The sequence below is a fragment of the Molothrus ater genome, chromosome 1 (assembly GCF_012460135.2).
Source record: "Molothrus ater isolate BHLD 08-10-18 breed brown headed cowbird chromosome 1, BPBGC_Mater_1.1, whole genome shotgun sequence".
NCBI lineage: Eukaryota > Metazoa > Chordata > Aves > Passeriformes > Icteridae > Molothrus > Molothrus ater.
The window spans coordinates 65,601,221-65,621,069 of NC_050478.2; the positions used below are offsets into that span (position 1 = coordinate 65,601,221).

General features: G+C 40.8%; 1 protein-coding gene and 1 long non-coding RNA gene across 2 annotated transcripts in view; one reads left to right on the forward strand and one right to left on the reverse strand.

The window, feature by feature from the left end:
• Window positions 1-18,539, forward strand: part of ADTRP (androgen dependent TFPI regulating protein) — a 30,515-nt gene extending 11,976 nt beyond the window's left edge. Inside the window, exons 4-6 of the mRNA XM_036406647.2 lie at window positions 7,591-7,706; window positions 11,449-11,600; window positions 17,380-18,539. Of these exons, the coding sequence (XP_036262540.1) occupies window positions 7,591-7,706; window positions 11,449-11,600; window positions 17,380-17,423 (312 nt within the window). The 3' untranslated portion in view covers window positions 17,424-18,539. The remainder of the gene's footprint in view (window positions 1-7,590; window positions 7,707-11,448; window positions 11,601-17,379) is intronic.
• LOC129046992 (uncharacterized) lies at window positions 435-9,287 on the reverse strand. The gene is made up of 3 exons (XR_008508912.1): window positions 9,197-9,287; window positions 8,731-8,779; window positions 435-464 (listed from the first exon to the last, which is right to left on the reverse strand). It is a non-coding gene; the product is annotated as an uncharacterized LOC129046992 (long non-coding RNA).
• Window positions 18,540-19,849: the final 1,310 nt, after the last annotated feature.

Genomic DNA, 19,849 nt, shown 5'->3' on the forward strand with positions numbered 1-19,849 from the left:
GGTCAGAAGAGATAACTCAAAAACATTTTTGATCTATAACAAAAGATACATATAAATGTGGAGCAGATGTGTTCACAAAAATAGAAATGGTACAATTGTGTTTTGTAAAAGAAGATTTATATTTTCAGTCTGTTGGCACAGTTTTCTTTATTTTCAGACTGCAGCTAAGTTGAGTTTGGCCACCTCTTTTTCTAATTTACCCTGTAGCTGTGTTACCCTTTCACCTTTACAAAAACCAGCATTTTAGTTCCACGGGCACTCTACTGACATATGGTTATGAATTGTGCATGTTCAGAAGATATTGTAAGCTATAAAGCTGAGAATAGACAAGGAAGGAAGGTAAATGGAGGCTCAGAAGAAACATCTCTTACCTGGCAGACTTTCAGCAAAGATGACAACAGATTCCCCATTGCCTGAGCTTCTGAAGCTCCTTTGCACTTTGCCCTGTTGTGGCTAAGCTGTACCTGAAAATAAAAAATGAAAATGTAAGGGAGTGAGAGAACAAGCAAGGTACATACAAGTAATTTTCCTTCACTGAAGCAGGCCACCGATGCCTTGACAGTAGGAGTACCAGCAGGACTCACTATGTCCCCTCTCATCTTGGATCTTCTTGGTATAATATACAAGCTGCTTGTGATTGCCTACCTAGCTCTACCTCACCTTCCCCAGTGCGGACACATCTACATCAACGGAAATGGTATTTTGGATCAGTGTGATTTACATCCATCTGGAAAAAATGTAAGTTATGTGAACATAAGTTACTCTTACCCTCATGTGAGGGTATCTGTGTGAAGGATTACATCTTACTACAGCTATTTCAGGAAGCTGCTGCATCACTAACCGAAAAAGGGGGTGCAAATTCAGTTCGTAGGGCAGAACCCTCTTGTCCAGGCCACTCTAACTTGACTCCTACTCCAGGTGTGTACACAAGAACAACCTCAGGTTCATCTTTGGCCATCTTAAACGATTCTCTTTGCAAGCATTATTTAATGCTTAATAATTCTTGCATATTTACACAAGGGAGAAACATTTCCATTTGTTTGCATTTCACAGTATCTCAATTTTAAGCTGTCTGGCAACTATGGACATTCACAGGCTGCCAATTACATTCAGCTTTTGGCAAAAGAAGAAGAATGCGTGTGTGAGGAATATGGCACACAAAATTAATCACCGCACACATTTAAGAGCAAAGATGCTTAGCTTTTCCCAGCACTACACAGATTTTTTTGAAGTTTCCATTTTTGTTGACATAAGCCCATTTCCTCAGGGAGAAAGTATGTGTTTCACAGACAAATGTTACGGCAGGGAATCCTCCTGGGCTGCTGCTACCCCAGCGTGCACAGGTGCAGTCTCCGTAACCCTCCCTGCACAGGAACAGCTGGAGAAAAATATTCCACAGCAAAGGATGTGTCACTTCAGTCTCATGTCAGCCTCCAGCTGCAGTGCAACATCAGTTTCTTAGACTACATATCTAATGTCAGGGAGAAAGGCAATTAAAATTCTGGCATTGACATTGAGACAAAACATTTGCTAGTAAGCAATAGGATATTCAGCCAGGGCCTTATTCCCAAAAATGCATGTGTGCAGGCAAGAAAATATCTCTGAAGCTCTTTTACCTTTGATCATACAATTGGTCTAATGTTTCATCCATTTTTCACTATAATGTTCCCAAACTACCTACACATCTGAGAAAAAAAAAATTATGTTGCTTTACAGGTGAGAATGAATGGATCTGGAAAGGGCAGAAACAGGTAGTAGCTGATGGTTCAGAGAGGAATGCTGCTGGAATTAAATTGAACAGTATCTTCCTCACTAATCTGCTACACACCTGCTCAATAACAGGACTCCCCGTGCCTCCTGCTCTATCCATAAAATAAATCCGTGGTTCCCTGAAAATGCACTAATGGTTGGAAACACAAAAGACATGTAGCGACCCTAAGAGAATTATATCTTCAACTAAACATGGCAAGGTGCTAGTTAAAGAAATAAAATGAACAATAAAGCTTAAGCCCCTTCCACCCTGAAAAATGAAGAGAGGTTAAGGGAAGAAGAAAAATGTATAGGGAAAGATTGCAAAAGAAAATTTTGAAGGAGGCATTTGAACACAGACAAAATAATAGCAAAATAAATCAAAAGAGGGAATTAGTTCCAAAATTAAGCCAAGAAAGTAGAGACCATACAGAGATTTGGAAAATTATGAGTATAAAAACTAAACAGAGGTTATGGTGACAGGAAGCCCTTTAGTTTTATTATGCTCAGATAACACAGGCTGTAATTGTTCATGAAAGCATCCAACTGAAGGAAATTTCCATAGACAAGGGGACATTTTCCAACAAAGAGCTGAGTATCTGAGTAAACACCTCAAGGGACAACCAATGAACACTGGCTTATGAGCCTCATAAGGCAACACCAAAGTGGGTTTTTCCTCTTACTTTGCAGTAACATACCAATGGGGAAGAGAGAAGCACGAGTATTGGCCACGACTGCTTGTCAGCACACAGGCTCTGTGGGGAATTGGTCTGAAAGGAGAAACACAGGCAGTTTTTCAAAAGCACTTGATGGTCTCCAACTGTGCCCAGTGGAGTTTAGTTTGGCCAGTGGTAACTGTTTGTGAAAAGACCCTCCCTAAAGTCTCACATGTTAATGGAAAGCAGACATGGAGGGTATGTAAATGCAGACGAATTAGAAACAAACAGCTCTGGTCAAGCAAGGCATCATTTCCTTTGCTCCGGAGTCAAACAAGGTCACACCGAGTCAACTGCGACACGCGTCAGGAGCACCAGTGATCTCAGCAGCTCTGGGGAGACTTTTCATGAGCTGCCTAGGCTGGAGGCTGCAGCTGAGCACAAACTCTACCCAACCCTGCCTTCTCAGCCCCAGGAAGCTTGCTCTTACTTGAATTTTCAACGGCAAAATGAGGATATAGCATTAAATAAATACATTAATTATTCAAAATACGGGAAGTAAAAATTCCATATGGTCTTAGCAAACACTGGAAATAATATTCAGAGAGGACTTAAATTCATGAACCTGAAGTGTATCCTGGGAAACATTCAACACAGGGTAGGAAACAAAAAGTAAAGAAGCAGGGGAATGTTCTTGTCTGCAGGAGAAAAGTTAACGTGCCAATATTTGAGATAAAGCTCAGAATATGTTTAAGAAACATTCTTCCCCCTGTATTCATATGCCAGAGTTTGTACAAGCAACAAAAATAAATTTGTAATTTTATAACTAGTTCAGTTTCACCTGAGTTTTTCAGGAAAGAAGCAAAGAAACTAAAACCAAATGGAAAATCACAGTGACTGCCAAAAAGAGACACAAAGGATTTTAAAATGGAATGTTTAGAAGCAGAACTTAGGCTACAAGTGTGATTAGTTAGCTAAATGTCTCTGATAATTTTGAAAGTCCCATCACTTTTATCTCTTCGCTCTAGGAAGAAATTAAAAAAATTCTGCTCTTGCAAAATTTGTAGGCTGAAAGCTTTCCTCAACAAACAGAGGTTGTTAGACAAATAAATACATTAATATTTCAAAGAACATAAAAAATAAGTAGTAGAGGTTCCTTGCCAAGAGTAGGGAAAAGCTCTCTGATTCAGTTTGGTTCATTGATAGCCTGATCAGTACACACAGCTATTGTTTTAGCCTGTTTTCCTTATCTTGGAGTGAAATAGGTGGGTTTTTTTCCTCTCCCTCTGTGATAATTATTTTTGACAGTTTCATTGTTTATATGTGAAACTGAGAAACTGTTAATTGAAATAAAAAATGAGTCACTGTTTCCAGCAAGTTTTGCCAATGTTTTGATCTGTGTCAATCTGAGCTTAATCATTAAGTTTTCTTTAAAGGAAGAGGCAAAACTGTATATTTTAATTTGGCCCCATACAAATACTGTGCTCCTCAGACATACGTCAGTTTAAGAATATGAAACGCTGCTAAGTAGGATTGAAAGTATATTTAATGACTATGCACCAGAGACCTACAGTTAAAAATAATGCAGATGAAAAAATACATCTTTTTTTTCATCCTTCTTTTATTTTTTATTTTTTTTTTTAGAAAAGGATATGAGAAGCCTTTATAGCCTTTCAGCAGATCTGATTAACCATGATATATGCTCTATCACTAATGATGTTGCCAAAGTCAACGTCTCTGGGCTGTGAGAGGGAAATCATGTGGAAAGCCAATTGTGTGTTGTAGGCGAAGGGCAGGCTCTGCGCCCTGTAGCCATCCACACATTCCCCTGGTGTCTGCTCTACAAACACTCATCTGCTGTCATAAACTTGCTTGGGTATTCCATACGAATTCCTCTGTGATTTTACTGTTAATGCACAAATTTGGCTTGGCAGAAATAGGCTCTGGGATAGCAGAAGTGTGAGGAAAGATTTTCCCACATGTTTACGAGCCTGGGGTGTACATGAGAAGGAATTGGGGGGCAGAGGGATAAATGAAAATAAAAACGCCTTTATATCCACAAAGGAAAAATAATATTTTTTTTAATTGTCCTGGGGGTGCTTGAGGAAGCTGAGAACTGTTGTAGAAATCTGTTTCAAGAAGGCATTTTCACAGCAAATTTAAATGACTCTACAAAACCCCCCCACATCTAGTTAATATACTTGCAAAATATATTTTAAAAGATGCAATTATTTGAACAGAAACACAGCACACAGTCATGGGCCAGTGACATCACTGGACTTGGGAAGAGAGAAGCTTGCAGCTTTTCTATGCCACAACAAATTTCTTTCTTTGTTTTTGGGGTTTTTTTTTTGCATTTGTTTTTCCAAATCAGTATAGCTCCAAGAACTTTAGGAAACTATTTGCAAAACAAGAGGCAGATAGTCCAACTCCTGAATGCTCTTGCTGTCCTTAGACATGGAAAAGCTCTTAAAAGCAATGGAAAGATCATTGAATCAGGAATAGCAGAAATTTCAACCTACCCCTTCCACTAAACTCCTGGCTATTCCCAAAAGCAGGCAAATTTTCCAGTTTTGCCAGTAACTTTCAAGCTTCTATTGATTTATAAGCTCCCGAGTGTTTTCTCTAACTCCTATATAAGTGGAGAAGCCTGACAAAAATGAGCAGTAAAGCACATCAGCCTTTTGTAAACCAGCACAGACTACAAAGCAGATCTCCCAGCAATCTTTTGCAGGCACTACCGGCCCGCTGCTCAGCAGCAGTGCCGATGCACGGCGTGTTTGAGCAGCAGGCTGCCCCTCACCACCCCCAGCCTCTCCCTGTGACTGTGTCCTGCTGTCCACACGTTGTCTGTGTGCTGCTGGAGCATATGTGCTTCCCAGCAGGAAGCTGCATCTCTCTTGTGGAACACTGAGACACTCACCCCAGGTCAGGGACACGATGGACATGGAACACTCGCTCATCACAGCCATCACTGCACCAATCTCTTAGGCCTTTGAAACTTCCCTTTGAAACTTCTCATTTTCTTCTCCTCTCTAGATGCAACAACACATTCAGTGCATTCACAGTTTCTATGCCTGCCTTTAGGCTGCTTCACTGTTCATACTTTCTGGCTCTTTGTGCTGCTCTTTCCTGGGCATGCTCCAAAATACCTGTCAAAATGAGGTGCTCTAAATCAGCATGCCCGCCAAAGGCTTAGGCTAAAACCTAAAAATGAGGACAAGGTGCAGGTTTTCCACCACTGCTGCCTTGCCATGGGCATTTTGGGATTTGTTCAAGGACAAACTATTGTTCAGCTATGGAAAAGAAACTCTTATAACTGTTTTTCAAAGCAGCTTAACACATAGATTTCTGACTAAAAGAAGTTACAGGGATTACATATGAAAACTGTGTGCACTGAAGATATTTTTCTGGTTAAATGAATTCAGGAATCACTTGTACTGATACAAAACTTCTGCAATCAACCAAGCAGGTTGTAGAGCTGAAGAATATCTTTGTGAAACAGAACAGAAGAAGAGAACAGTGCCAATGACTGAAAAGGACTGGAACATAAATGAAATATTTTCTATCTCTTTTCTCTGAAAAATTAATAACTGAGATGGAATGGTTATTTTGATAGAAGGATAGCCAGGTATGAATTGCAGCTCCTGGTTTTGGTAGGAGGGCTGAGGAAGGACACTCAGCTTCCAGGGAGTGGTTACTTGGAAGCAGCAGACAAAAGTGGACATCCATCTCTTAAACAAATAGCTAAATGCATGCATGCTGTTTATAGCTCACTGTGCATTTAAAGAAATTAAGGTGTATTTTTCACAAGCTCTAGCATAAATACAAGGCAATAAAACTTTGACACTATTATCAAATCAGATACTGGCCACAGTTTCTGAAAAACATGTACATTAAAAATGTTAGAACCATTTATCTGGGACAAGAGAAATCTTCATACGATACACCCAGTAGGTTATGCCTTTAGGGAGAAAGACAAAAAAAATCCTGAGTTTGACATTTTTTCTATTTAAAACTCTATCTATCTTTCTCTGTTGCCCTCCTTCCATACCTCCCCCATCCACCTATGAAACTATTTACTTAATTACCAGGAAATTAAGCAACTAATCAGCTACAGTTGTTACTACAGTTTTTCTCCTGATGCATTTCATTGACTAGTTTTGCTTTGCTGCTCCCCAACATTGTTTAAGCCATCTGTCCTCGGTATTGCAATACAAAGTTATTGTTTGCTTGCACAAGGAATACAAAATTTTCAGTGGGGAAATTTCACCCAGGCAAATTATTTTCTAAAATTGTTTCAAATCAGTCAAAAATTTGAGGCATTAGCATCCCATGAATCCCTTCATTGCCCATTTAACATCTGAGCCCAGAAGGCTTTCTGCTGTGCTCTCAGCATCCCCATGGTGAGGAGTATCCCTCTTGGAGGCAGCTCCTCACCACAAAACAGTCAGTGCCACCAAACTGTCTGCCCAGAGCTGAAAATCCTCCATGCTCAGACAGCATTAAAGTCCTTGAAGCTGAAACTGCAATTTAAATTCTTCAACATGAAAAAAAAAAAAAAAAGAAAAAGAAGAAAAACACATTTCTCCATCAATTTAATTCCTTTCTGATTCTGGGATAAACTTGCTTGAAGTTTCTTCATCACCTTCAATCACAGCTAACTGAAGTCTCCTGTATGTTTACAGCCCCATTTTTCCATTTACAAAGGGAAGCACAACACACTGGGATTGCACTGGAGCAAGTAATAAATGATACTATATAAAGTACAATAATGACTAGAAGAGAATATGAAGGCAATTCAGCAATTGCTCAGTGAGTTCAAGGAGCACTCTTCTGACATCCTCAACTGCACATAATGATAGAGCTCAATATCTTTTGTACTGTAATAGGAATTATAAAACAATTCTTGCATTACAAAATGCAAAAAGAGTTCACCTATTATAAAGATAGACCACGCTACAGGCAAGACTCATTTTTATATCTTATTAACAAGAAAATTTTTTTGCTTATTACTCTGGGGGTACTTCATTGTAAAAAATGAAGTATGCACATTTGTATATAATTATTCTCAGTATTGTTAAATAATTCCTTGCTTCTGAGCAGGTGCCTGAACTTTATGATCAGCAATGACTGAAGGCAAGGCACTATGATCTGTCAGTGACAGAGTCTCTTTTTTCCTCAGCACACGGCTGTATTGCCATTTGCTCTCCTGGAAATCCTTGCCTTGCCGCATCGTTACCCAGCAAAGAAGAAGGGATTGATCCTACTGGGATTTGTCGCTTTTCTGTATATCAGTTGGTAAGAATTTAAGTATTTTTTCTCCAAGTAATCTACTTTTTAAAATGAAGCCAGTTGCTGTACTTTTGACCAAAAGTTCCCACCCAGACACAAGGAGGACAGCAGTCTTTTCTGTGGAGAAATCATTTAAACTTCAGCTGAGACCCATGAAAACTATTTCCAAATGTAAACAAGGCAGGTTTCTTCAAACACAGTATAGGTCTTGAGACCTTACACAGTGTCTCCTGCTCTTGTAAGGCCTCTTAAAGGAAAGTGACTAAAGTGCCATAAATTCAGGGATAATTTGAGTAATTTCTTCTGGACTGGAGTTTTTATTTCTATTGGTACCATCAAATTTACCTCCACTCACTGTCCTGCTAGCTGCAAAACCAGAAAATCCCAAAAGGTCTGGGGGTCACGGGAGCAGGAGAGGAGTAAAACTCAGTTCAGTGTTTGGCAGGGACACGTGCCTGGTTTTAGAAACTTGAGACAGAAAATGATATGCAGAGCCAGGTGCAAACTGGTGGGTAGTGAGGAGACATCTGCCCACCACCACCTCCCACTCCACCAGTGGACACTGCCCACATTTCCAGCAATGCACCCATTGATCCCCAGCCTGTTGGAGAATGATACTGAGAAAATAAACTATATCTAATCAGCACCTCTCACCATTCATAGCCATCTGTCCACCTGCTGTGTGTGTGTCATGCACCTGTGGAGTGGGTTTGCTCATTGTATCCTGGCTGCAGTGCTGGGATATGGAGGCACTGCCACCCCATGTAACTATGGGCAGCTGCCAAAACCTCAAAGCTCTCAGAGGATGCTTTGTATTGAGACCCAACTCAGGAAGGGGGCTGTATAATTTCAGGGTATTATACAACTTTCCAGAGCTGAGGAAACATCCTGGCTTTAGGGGGAACAATATAGAGCATGTGTATAACAACAAGAGGATACTGGTCAGCGAGGAAGGGACTTGTCCTCATGCAAAGACTTCCGAGAAGTCACTGGAATTATGAGGAAACCCATCCTTCCCATTCCTACTCACCAATTTTCACTCTCATCTAGAGACCATCTTCAGCCCAGTGAGTGAAAATCTGAAATAGAAAATAAACCGTTCAGATGAAACACTGGAGTGACTTGAAGCCCATCAGAGTGGCTGTGGAAACGGAGGACTTCGCTGATACATTACATAAGCAAATTAGGAGCCATTTATTCTAATCCTGCCCAGAGCCTAATAGGATTACGACCATGGCTTCCTAAATTCCTTTTCTATGTTCTGATTCACCCCATTGCTTAATGCCAGCTTTGTTTTGCTTGTCTTATGACAACATTTGGGTTTTACTGTCTTTGAGACGAGACTGCTCTTACAGCCATGTGAGCCGTGCTTTCCCCTAAAATCCCTACCAGCTGAGCAATTTCATCCCTCAGGAGACGTGGCTCATATCAGGTCCTGAATCCACACCAAAGAATGAAGATCAACACAAGCATCAACACATTGGAGCCCTCCAAACCTTTTCTATGAATTGGTGCTGCGTCGTGTTGCCAGAGTCCTGAGAGGAAGGTGGTCCCTTAGAGAGCTTGTTCCCTATGTGCCAGGGCCCTGATGAGAGGATAAAAGATATTAGGATGTTAATAGAGTTTTCAAATCAGCAAGGAACCTCCTGCCTGCTTTCTTTTTGCTTCTACTTCGTGGCTCCCTGCAAACCACAGACAACAGCTTTCAACCAATAGAAAAATTTTCTGGCCTGTGCACTGAAATCTCAACACATGTACATATTTTACTGTTGGTGCTACAACCTGGTGATTTAATAGCTCCATTTGGGCACCATATGTTTCACAAGCAACAGAGTCCTTCCTCCAAGCCTCTCCTTGGACTGTCACTGCCATTGCTGCAGCGCCAATGGGCTGAGAAGTGACTGGTCCCTCCACGGCAGCAGAGAAACTGAGCAGCCAGTTCCACCTCGCAGCAGAGAGGGTGTCACTGTGGCTTTGAACAGTCATTTATTTGGGTTTGAAAATACAGGTTGGAGTGCTTCAAATGAGACACACCAGCTGGCCAAATTGCATGAAGATAACTTAGTTCCTTGTTATATAAAAGAAAGGTGGTTGTCACTCTCTGTTTTACTGTTGGAGGTACGATATGAAAAGAGGAGTCCTGTGCAGTGAAGAGCACATGCTGACATTTGCACTCCACTTAGCACTTGGAATTCAGTGTTTCTGCTCAGCCTCTCAGGGGCCTTTTCTGCAGGCTTTTTTTTCTTTTTTTTTTCTTTTTAAATTACTTAGGTGTTTCACAGCTCTGTTTGTTAGATGAAAAAATATTGAATCATAAAAATGAATCCCTACATTTAAATATTTCCATGCTCAGTCCAGACATCTCTACTATCAATTCCCTCCATTGCTCCACTCTATCCCTCAGGTGAAGATAGTAAATCTTTATTTACAGGCAAGACAAAACCACCTTTTTATGCCCCACTTCTTCCTTTTTTTACTAGAGAAAGGAAGAAGCATCCTTTCAGCCTTTTTTTTTTTCCTCCTTAGCATTCTCCCATTCCTCAGTGTCATGACACAGTTTCAGGATAGTGTGGCAGCCCATTTTTCACTTCTCTTTGAGGCATGATGCTCAGTAGCATGCTGGGTGACATCAGAAAAAATTGCAATTGTGTTCCTATGTTAGCACTGGTGGTGGAAAGTATGGCATAATACTCAGATATGTTTTTTTAAATGAAGAATTAAAGTTTTTAGGACCATTTGGACCCAAAAGTTTGTTTTAGGGAAGTATTATCCTTGTTAAAATGGCACATCCTGATAACAATCAATGCAGACATACCCTATTTCTTTACATACTTTAAATTCTTTACATAATCAATACAAATATAAATAATTTTATTCACAAAAAATATTCACAAAAAAGCATTTTTCCTATACTTAAGATATATAAAGACCACTTTTATATTCTTTAGTTCAGGCATTCTCTATTAACTACTCATATGAGCCATAAACAATGAACATATTACCAGCAAACTGACAGCCACTACAAGATATTTTCTGAGAGAATAAAAAAGGCAGAAAGAGAGGGCACAATTAGAAGAAAAGAAACCCTATAAAGCCGGCATATTAATCTTCTTTCTTTTCCAAACCATGCTTTGCAAACAGTTCTGGCACAAAAGGGTGAAGCAGCCACATCTGTTTCCCACCTAGCCATTCTTCTTCTTTTCCTTCTCTTACAAAAGAAAAGCTGCTGGAGAATTCCCCTTGCTCTCTCACCTCTTGAAAACTTCTTTGCACTCCTCAAAACAGTGGTCAACAGCAGAAGGATTGAGACAGGGAGGAACAGCTCTGTGTCCCCACAGACTCTAGGGATCTGGATAGGGGCTGAAAGGCTGTTGTATCTAAAGAGCAAACATATGTGATAGCTTATTTGAATAAGCTTCGCTAGCATAGCCAAGTGCACATCCCTGTTCCTGAGCATTTTGCTATTTTACTGTGCTTTTACTGCTGTTAATAGCAAAATTCCACCAGGGTGACAGAAAAATATTGTGTGCATTTCAACCTGCACTGAAACCCATCTAATTTAGCACTGGCTCAAGTGTGCTTCACAGCAAATAGCCCAAGTGCCGAGGAGATGTATTGACAGCTGAGCTAATTTTCTCTGTATCAAGCCTGTTTTGATAACTCAGCCCCTCAGGAGCTGGAAATTTTGAAGTGGTTCTTCTAATTGAATGGTCCTAACCTAAGGTCAATTCTCTCCTTCCTTCCCTAGGGTCCTGTGGATTTATTCTGTAACAGGAGAGTGGGTATATCCTCTCTTTGCTTTGTTCAACCCCCCTGGACTAGCAGCCTTTTTTGCCGGTAGCCTTGCCATCATTGTCGCCTTCTACAACTTTGGAGAGTTCCTCAACCGCATGATATGGGGTCAGTCCAAGTTTTCTTCCTTACTTCTATGCATATGACAAAAATACCCCTGAAATGAACTGCTGTGATTGCCCAGGCAGGCAGGAAGAGGAAGGGGGCATGAGTACACTGGGGAAGTTGTTGGGATGGTGGCACTTGGGTGTCAAATAGTCATTGTTGTGTCCCACCCGCCTGCTAACAAATAGAGAACAGATTGGAGCAAGGATCCCAACCCTGCCAGACAAAGGTTGGACCAGCTTCCTCTAATTTGGGTCAAGAAGCACCTCTAATCAGCATAATCACTGGATTTTGAATTTCTGTTCAAAGAAGGGTCCAGAGAAGCCACATGTCTTAGGCTAAAACTCTTACAACTGCATCACATGCTGTTTGTCAGACTAGGGATTAGCAGCGTTTACTGCAAATTTACAGGAATGCATTCATGTATCCAAGGAAAAGCACTGCAGCAGCAGCAGCAGCTCCATGACTAAAACAGCACTTTGGAAACTTTTATAAACCGTTGAAAATTTTTCCCTTCTGCTTTAGTAGTGGTATGACCAGTAGTGACCTAAAAAAAGTGAAAAGCAGCTTCCTTGGACATAATGGGCAGTTGGAGGGGGGAAAAAAAACGCAGTTTAGGAAAGCATATTTAACAAGTGGAAGAAAGAGAGAACTGAGGAAGCACCTTTGAGGGTTTGGCATGGGATACTATTGTTATTATTGTTGTTATTATTATTTCTGTCATTATTATTCATTCTGGTTTCCTCTCCTTTTTCATTCAAGATTGAATTTTTGAGGATGAAAGTGTTTCTGTCAGGAAAATGTGTGTATTTTATTTAGGACAAATGTGGGAACATTAGCAATTTCTTAAACTAGCTTTCTGATTAAAGAAAAAGCACTGCAAAAACACCTCTGAAAATAAATAAGACAACCTCCCTCTGTTCTCAGGGAACATTTGATGCATGATCCATTTTGCAAAGTCTCACATGCCTGTCAAGCCAACGTAGAGTGTCTGTAGTTAGTCTCTCACCACCCGTACTCAGCTACCTAAAAGCAGCAGATTGGCTTTCAAATGTGCTGAATAACCACCTTCACTGCTTGCTACCTTTGCAAACAAGATGCTCGTTCTACATGCCCATGTTTGGAGATTTTGGCCACATTCTGTTCTGCAAAATCATCATATGAGATGAGGATTGCTGGTAAATGAAAACAGATCTGCAGCCTTTCTGCACTAGCTCTGGTTTAAGAGGCATCATATATAAATAGTAACTACTGCTAATCAAAGACCACACCATCACCACATGATGGCATGAGTCTTTATATGAGATATCTGATATATTTATGTATCAGATTTTTTTTATCACTGAGTACATATTAGTAATTTTAGGGCTAGGATATGCCTGCTGCATAAGCTGGAGATAATCAGAATAAAAATAATTTGATTTCCAATGTGTTAACTGATTGGACAAAATATTGTGCCAAGCAGAGATCAAATTAACTGCAAAAATTAGATGCATATTCAACAGCTGACTAAAGAAACTTGGGCAAGCACTCAACTTTACTGTGCACACAGAGGGGCTAAAAAGCACCCCAGTTGTGGTAGCATGAATGTAACCTCAGAGTATGTATATAAACAATACACAATATTCACAATATTGATATCTGGTGTGCTCTTGTGATCCCTGGAGGCCTCATCTGTGTGGTGGGTCTGCCTTTCCATGCATAGTTGCTTTTTTTCAAAGGAGCCACAAAATCCTGGCCTTAACAATTACATGGTGTTTTCATCCACGTGCAAGACACTCCCCTTGAGTTACAGTTCCCCATGTTGGTGCCAAGTGTTTTAACTGATCCACATCCCAGCTGTGTCCACCCAAGAGAAGAGTAGGACTTCCTTAAGCTGGTATCAATAATGAAGTCCCAATAAGCCTTGAAACATAGCCACAGGGAAGCTATTCCAAATTACAGTGTGCCAGAGTTTTAATATATTCCTGACTGAGACAAATTTTTGGTTCAGCATTGCCAGAGAAAAAAGAGCTGCAAACTGAATGAAAATGTGATTCCAACATACCTTTGTTCCCACAGCAAAAATGGCTCCATGTACTTTTTTTCATCCTACCCTTTCCTCTCTCTCCTTCCCATCACAATAAGGCAGAGGATGCAGTGGAAATGATCCTGCAGAAAACAAAAAAACCAGCCAAACAAACAAAAAACACACCCCCTTCCCCCACCCTGCTCCCACCCAAGGCAAAACAATCAGTGGTGGTAGAGGACAGACCTCTTCATCTTTCCATACTCTCCACTCTGCCCACCTTCTTTCTCCCTCAAAAGATAAAGCACACGGAAGGGCACATTTGATCTCTCTTTTGCTCATTCCCCGAAGGCAGTTTGGGTTACAGGTTAATACAAATATCTACTAGGTTCCTATAGGCACATCTGAAATCACCTTGTGTAATAACACCTGAAGCCACCAAAAAATTAGACCTGATGCTGGTGGGATCTGACAAGGCAGAGCTCTCTGGCTGGGCTGCTGGCACCAGGATTCTCCCCAGTGGAAAAAAATCCGAGGCTGTTGCTTCTTTTTATTTCTTTCCCACTCAAATGAAGAACAGTTCCCCAGAGGTGTTTATTCAAAGGTGCAAGAAGCATTAACAAACAGCTCCACCAGGAAGGCAAAGCCTGGCTCCCTCCTGGACTTGCATCCTGTGTCAGACCATAGGCTGCTAATGAAGCTTGTTCCACAGCAAACCATGCTTCATATGGGCTCTTCCACACTCCAGGCCATTATTATTTTTCCTAAAACCAGATACATAAGTATTTACTCTTTTTCACACTTAAAGGTATATTTAGTTCCAACTTATTCCAAAGTCTGTAGATGGCAGTTTCCAGGTTCAAGCAAGTAAATGTTAAATCTACGTCCTGTGCTTGACCGAAAAGGTGCAGAATCATTTCCGAGAGCTGGAAAATCTAGGCTGTAGAATAATATAACCTTATTTTTCCTTTTCAGGATGCCAGACCCTAAATTCTTTTTATTATTTATAGACAAACTGTTTCATACAGCATTGGAGGTTTTAAAAATGTATTATCTCTCATGCGCCTCTCCTCTCCCTCCCCTTGCACAGTTGGATTGGTGGTAACTAAGGCAACCCAGCTGCACAGCCTGAGAGGCACAGAAAATAGTACCAGTAATGACTTCTTTTTGTTTTAAATCCCAGAGTTTCTAGAGTACAAGACAATGTTGAGCAATAGAGAAACTCCAAAGAGGATAATTTGAAACAATGAGCTGATTCTTTTACTGCCATAAATTTACCTCAGCCAAGAACTTGGCTGCAGGGTCTGAGTACCAAAGATGAACCGTGTGATCCTTTCTCCCCTTCCTGATGGGTGGAAAACATCACACAGGCAACTGATCTCATGTTTCTTCGACCAGTCAAACTAGAATCCTCAAAAATAAAGCAAAGCAGTGCTTGCTTGGGGTTTGCTCTGTTTGGGACAATCAGATCCTTGGGAGAAATTTGAATCAAAGTTCTCCACATCAGACAGAGCAACCTTTCAAGTGAGGTGTCTTATCTAGAACTCACATTTGAAGATGGAGCACATTCATTTGTCTTCCATCTAACACATCTGAAAAAAAAACCAAAATAACATTCATCAGCTGCTTCATTTCAATACTCTAAAATGCAGCTGGAGAGGAGCTATAGCTAGCAACAGCTACTTGCTCCACCAGCAATTGAAAAGCCTCCTGATGCTTTTGCCTCTATTTGCAAGATTTTGTGGGCCCAAGGGCTCTCCCAGAGAAATGCTTATCCCCACATGGTGGAACTGTCCTTTGGGAGAGAAACAGGGGAGGAAAGGAGGCTGATTGTTGGAGTGGGTAACAGCTCCAAGAGACCTGCCTAGGCGCTTGCTGTCTCCACTAGAAGGGGAAGCTTTTGCCAGCAGCTGGCTGAGGAACACTGTTAGGCGAAAAACAAAAATTAAAGATATTATATTGCAAGGGGTAAGGCAGCTCAACAGGAATAAGAGCTGTTGCTTTGAGGAAAAAGAGAAAACTTATGGTGGAATACCTTTCTCATGCTCAGTGCATAGATGGATGCACTCTTCCAGATCTTCTATGAGCTCTTAAATATCTTGGGAAGACATTGCTGAAACCTATTTACCTAAGGCTGAAATAAAGTTAAACAACATTCTTCCCTCTAGCCTGTTTTTCCTCTTTTTTTTTTTGGAGTTCTTTTGCATTCAGCGCATTTTCCAGAATCATATAACATGTTTTCACAACTGATTATTTTCCCTAAGTTTTATTTTTGTATTTATGGGCTTTTGAAACCAAGCTCCCTTAATACCCTGTAGCCTTGGGAAATCCAGCCTATGTGACAGCTCACAAATCTGTGCAATACAAAGCAATACCATAATAAGATTGAATTCTTGATGCTGTCATTATTCCAAGCAGCTGTTGAGATTGCAGAAACCTGAATGGCAAATGAAGGGATGCAAAGGGCAACTGTGTGGGGCATGAAGCCATGCTGGTACAGGCTTATCAACAGCAGGTTTTGTATGAATGCTAAAATGCTGATGTTCTGCACATAGTTACTACTCCAGACACAGGTTCTACCCTTTGTTATTACAGTATCCAGGGGGATTTTTAAACTGAGATTCTTTTCCAGAGTATTTGTTGTATCATGCAAAGAATAAGAGTCCAGAGTCTATCTATTCCTTTCAGTGACCAAATGATGTTTATATCCATAATTTTGCTATATTGCCAATGATTAATGGAACTCAGATTTTACAGGATTTAAATCCCATAGTTTGAAAACTAAATATGAGTATTTACTTTTGACTCATCCATTCATCCTAGTTGTACCACAAACCTGTGATGGCACATTTATGTCCTTCATATTTGTCACTCCCCAAAGCTGCAGTTTATCCCTCAGGCAGAGATGACTGACTGTGTAAAGGAAACTTGCACTATTTGTCACAGGTCCTATTTTTGGTGATAAGTCTATCTGGCTATCCACTGGAGGCAGACTGGATCAGAACCTCTCACAAACCAGAGCTTACAAATTCATCAGTGGAGGCCAGACATTAAGAAGTGCTGGTTAACATGCTGGTCCTGGCCTGCCAGGCTATTTTCTTTCTTTGTGGTTTGGGGTTTTTTTTTTCCCCTCACCCATAAATATCAATTTGGTCAGTACACACCAATACAATACAGCAATTAGTGTTTCAGAGCCTCTGAAACACTAGGAAAGATCATTTAAAGCAGAGTTTCCTATGAGTGAATGATCATCGGACAGGAAGAAGAGAGGCTGAGACAGTGTGTTAGAAAAGGTACCCATAAACAGTTGATTATTGGGTGCCCCACAGCAGCAAAATAACTGGTGCTTCAGAAAGCTGTGGGATTTCAGTAGGTCCTGTGCTGTCCTGACCAGCCATGTGAGAATCCTCCAGCTTTTCACATGCTCTTACAACAAGCTAGGTTGGCTTGGTGGCAGACACTTTCTCCCACTGGCAAAGCACAATTATTCTCAATGGGTGTGGTCCACGGCAGATTTCAAATAATTCCTCAGTCATTGAGTAATCTGTTACTTGCTGGGGACATCCCAGGCTCATTTGACTTCCGCAGCACTTTAGCATGAGCAGCTGGTCCAAGACATGCAGTTCACTCCCACTCCCAGATGGGTAGAGTTCCCCAGGGATGTTGGGAGGCTGGGGCCTGTTTCACATCCTCCTCATCCCTGATGTGTGAAGGACTACTCTGTTGTGCCTTCCCCCTCAGATCCCAAATGTCTTCTCCTCTGTCTCCAAACAGGAGATTCAATAGTAATACTGGACCACAAGTGGAAAGGCAAGTGAATCCTCCTCTTGAAGCCAAACAATCCCTCCATGAATTCTGAAGCCATGAAGTAGAGGAAAATAAACGTAGCTGTGATAAATCCTTTCTCCAATTCATTGCAGCTTCTGGTGAAGCCATTATGACATCAGACATATGGAAAACTGGTGGAAAATATGAAATGTTTGCCTCTTTCACGATAACTCTGCAACTGCTATGAATAAGAAAATTGTGTTCATCTGTTTACACAGATTTCTCTTCTCTTGCACAACGTACGTGAGGATGTGTCCATGGTTAAAAGTTGTCACTGATAAATGCACTCCCTCATGAGCCTCACACCACTCTGTAAAAGACCTGTGAATGCAAGCCAGCTCTTGTTTGGATTGCCCTTCATCAAGTCTGGAAAAAATTAAGAGGAGAGATAATTTTAACAGTGCTGTGACTTCTAAGCTAGCTAGATAACAAATTGGGCTAACAAGCACTGTAATTAGAAATGTCTGCTCAGAAAGTTCACCAAGAAGCCGAGTTCTTCTAATGAGAAACTTTCTGTAATATTAATATGCTTATATTATGCTTAATATCTTCCCTCCATTTTAACAGGAAATCCGAAGGCAACACTTTCTTCCTTTTTCTTGGTTTCAGTTAATCTCGCAGCAAAAGTAACCTAATTATACTGACTGTATGATTGCTTTGACAGAAAGCATGTTAATTTAAAGCACTGTTTAACATAAAGCTGCCTGCCATATAATTACACTCCATTCACATGTTTACTAATTTTCCTCAATATAGTTGATTTCTGTTATTAGCCTCAACATTTTGTTAACATCCAAAACACTGGAGATCTGCTTTGCAAACTCCAATAAACATGCAAAACCGAGAGTAGCACAAGTGTTCCTTAATGGTCAATGTGAAAAAGAAAAATCTCTCTTATTATTCCTGCATTCAAAGAGGATTTGAAACTAGTTGCAGTACTTAAATGTCTAAATCCATCCTCATTGCCAAAACCCCTTGCTTAGAGCTACTGTGCACGCCATTCACCAGGGTGTTATTTTCACCTTTCAAATGCCACTGGTGCTCAGTAAAAACAAAACACATTGTAGGCTGACTGTGAGCAATAAAAAGATAATGTGTATACATAAGATTGTTCTTCTCATATGTTAAGCACCTGATAAAAATTCTAATCTGGGAAGTTAACATGCTAGGCCTAGACTGTAAACTAAGTGAACTCAATGAGATGCGTGCATGCATTCAGTAATTCCCAGCCTATCTAGATAACTGGCTCCAGCTAAATTTGCAAGGGGAATGTAAGCAATTACACATGCCCACACACAAACACACTCCTCCCTCAATTTTTGTTGAAGCTGAAAGATGCTGGTGAGAGGAAATATATTGGAGAGACAGACAGAAGAAAAACACAGAGGGAATTAGGGAAGAAGAGAAAGTTATGGTAACTGCCTGTACAGGTTTGCTGGGTGTTTTTGTCTCTACCTCTCTTCTTTTTAAAATCATTTGTTTTGTACTGATACTCCAGTACAGTTTAATTGTCAGAAACTCAAAACAAAGCCTGGGCCCCAGCACAGATAGATAAGTCTTTCCACTTCCAACCAGAGAAGCCAAATGACAGACCTTGCCCTCAGCTCCTGCTCATACCAGTGGTACCTTTGGGATCTGATGTGGTGACTGAGCTGCTGGACTACAGGGCTTTGAGGAGAATCATGGGGAAGGTTGTTTATTTCTTTGAAAAGGGCTCAGAAGAGGCACTTCTTTCTGCTACATCCTGTATGGAGAAAAGCTGGATTCCAGTCATGCACTTTGAGAAATCAATGAGGAATTCCTGTCCCCAAAATACAACTGCTGGGATCTTGGATTTGCTTTGTTCCTTTCTCTCATATCCACAAAGCTCTGAAAGGAGGAAAATGTGTCATTGCTGACAAACCAACATTTTCCCTGTGATTTTTCAAAAGGCTTTACCGAGACACCCTGTGTAAGGATCTGGCCTTGATGACATTTACACCAGATTTCTCTTTCGAGTCCATCAGTCTCTCCCATTTCATTTTAAGCATGCGAAGCCAGTCAGAACTGTTTATTTATAGCCATAGATGTTCATGGCTGTATAAATTAGCTGTTATTACCGAAGGAGGTGCCCGCCCACTCGCCCAGAGCAGCTGCACAGGAGCCCTTTCATGCTGCTCCATGGAACGCAGCCCCAACGGGCAGGGAAACAACGCTGTCCCAGGCAGACAAAGGGACCACGGCTCAAACCCCTGGGCAAAAAAACAGCAATTAATTTTTTCCACAGTGCAATCTGCAGCATGACAACCACAATTACCTAATACTGTTTAGACCTGCCACTTGCATTTGGCAGAGAGAGAGAGAAAATGAAGGATTAAATTCACCAGCGGGGAAAAAAAAAACCCACCCAGACTAGAACCTACCCCTGGACTTTTGT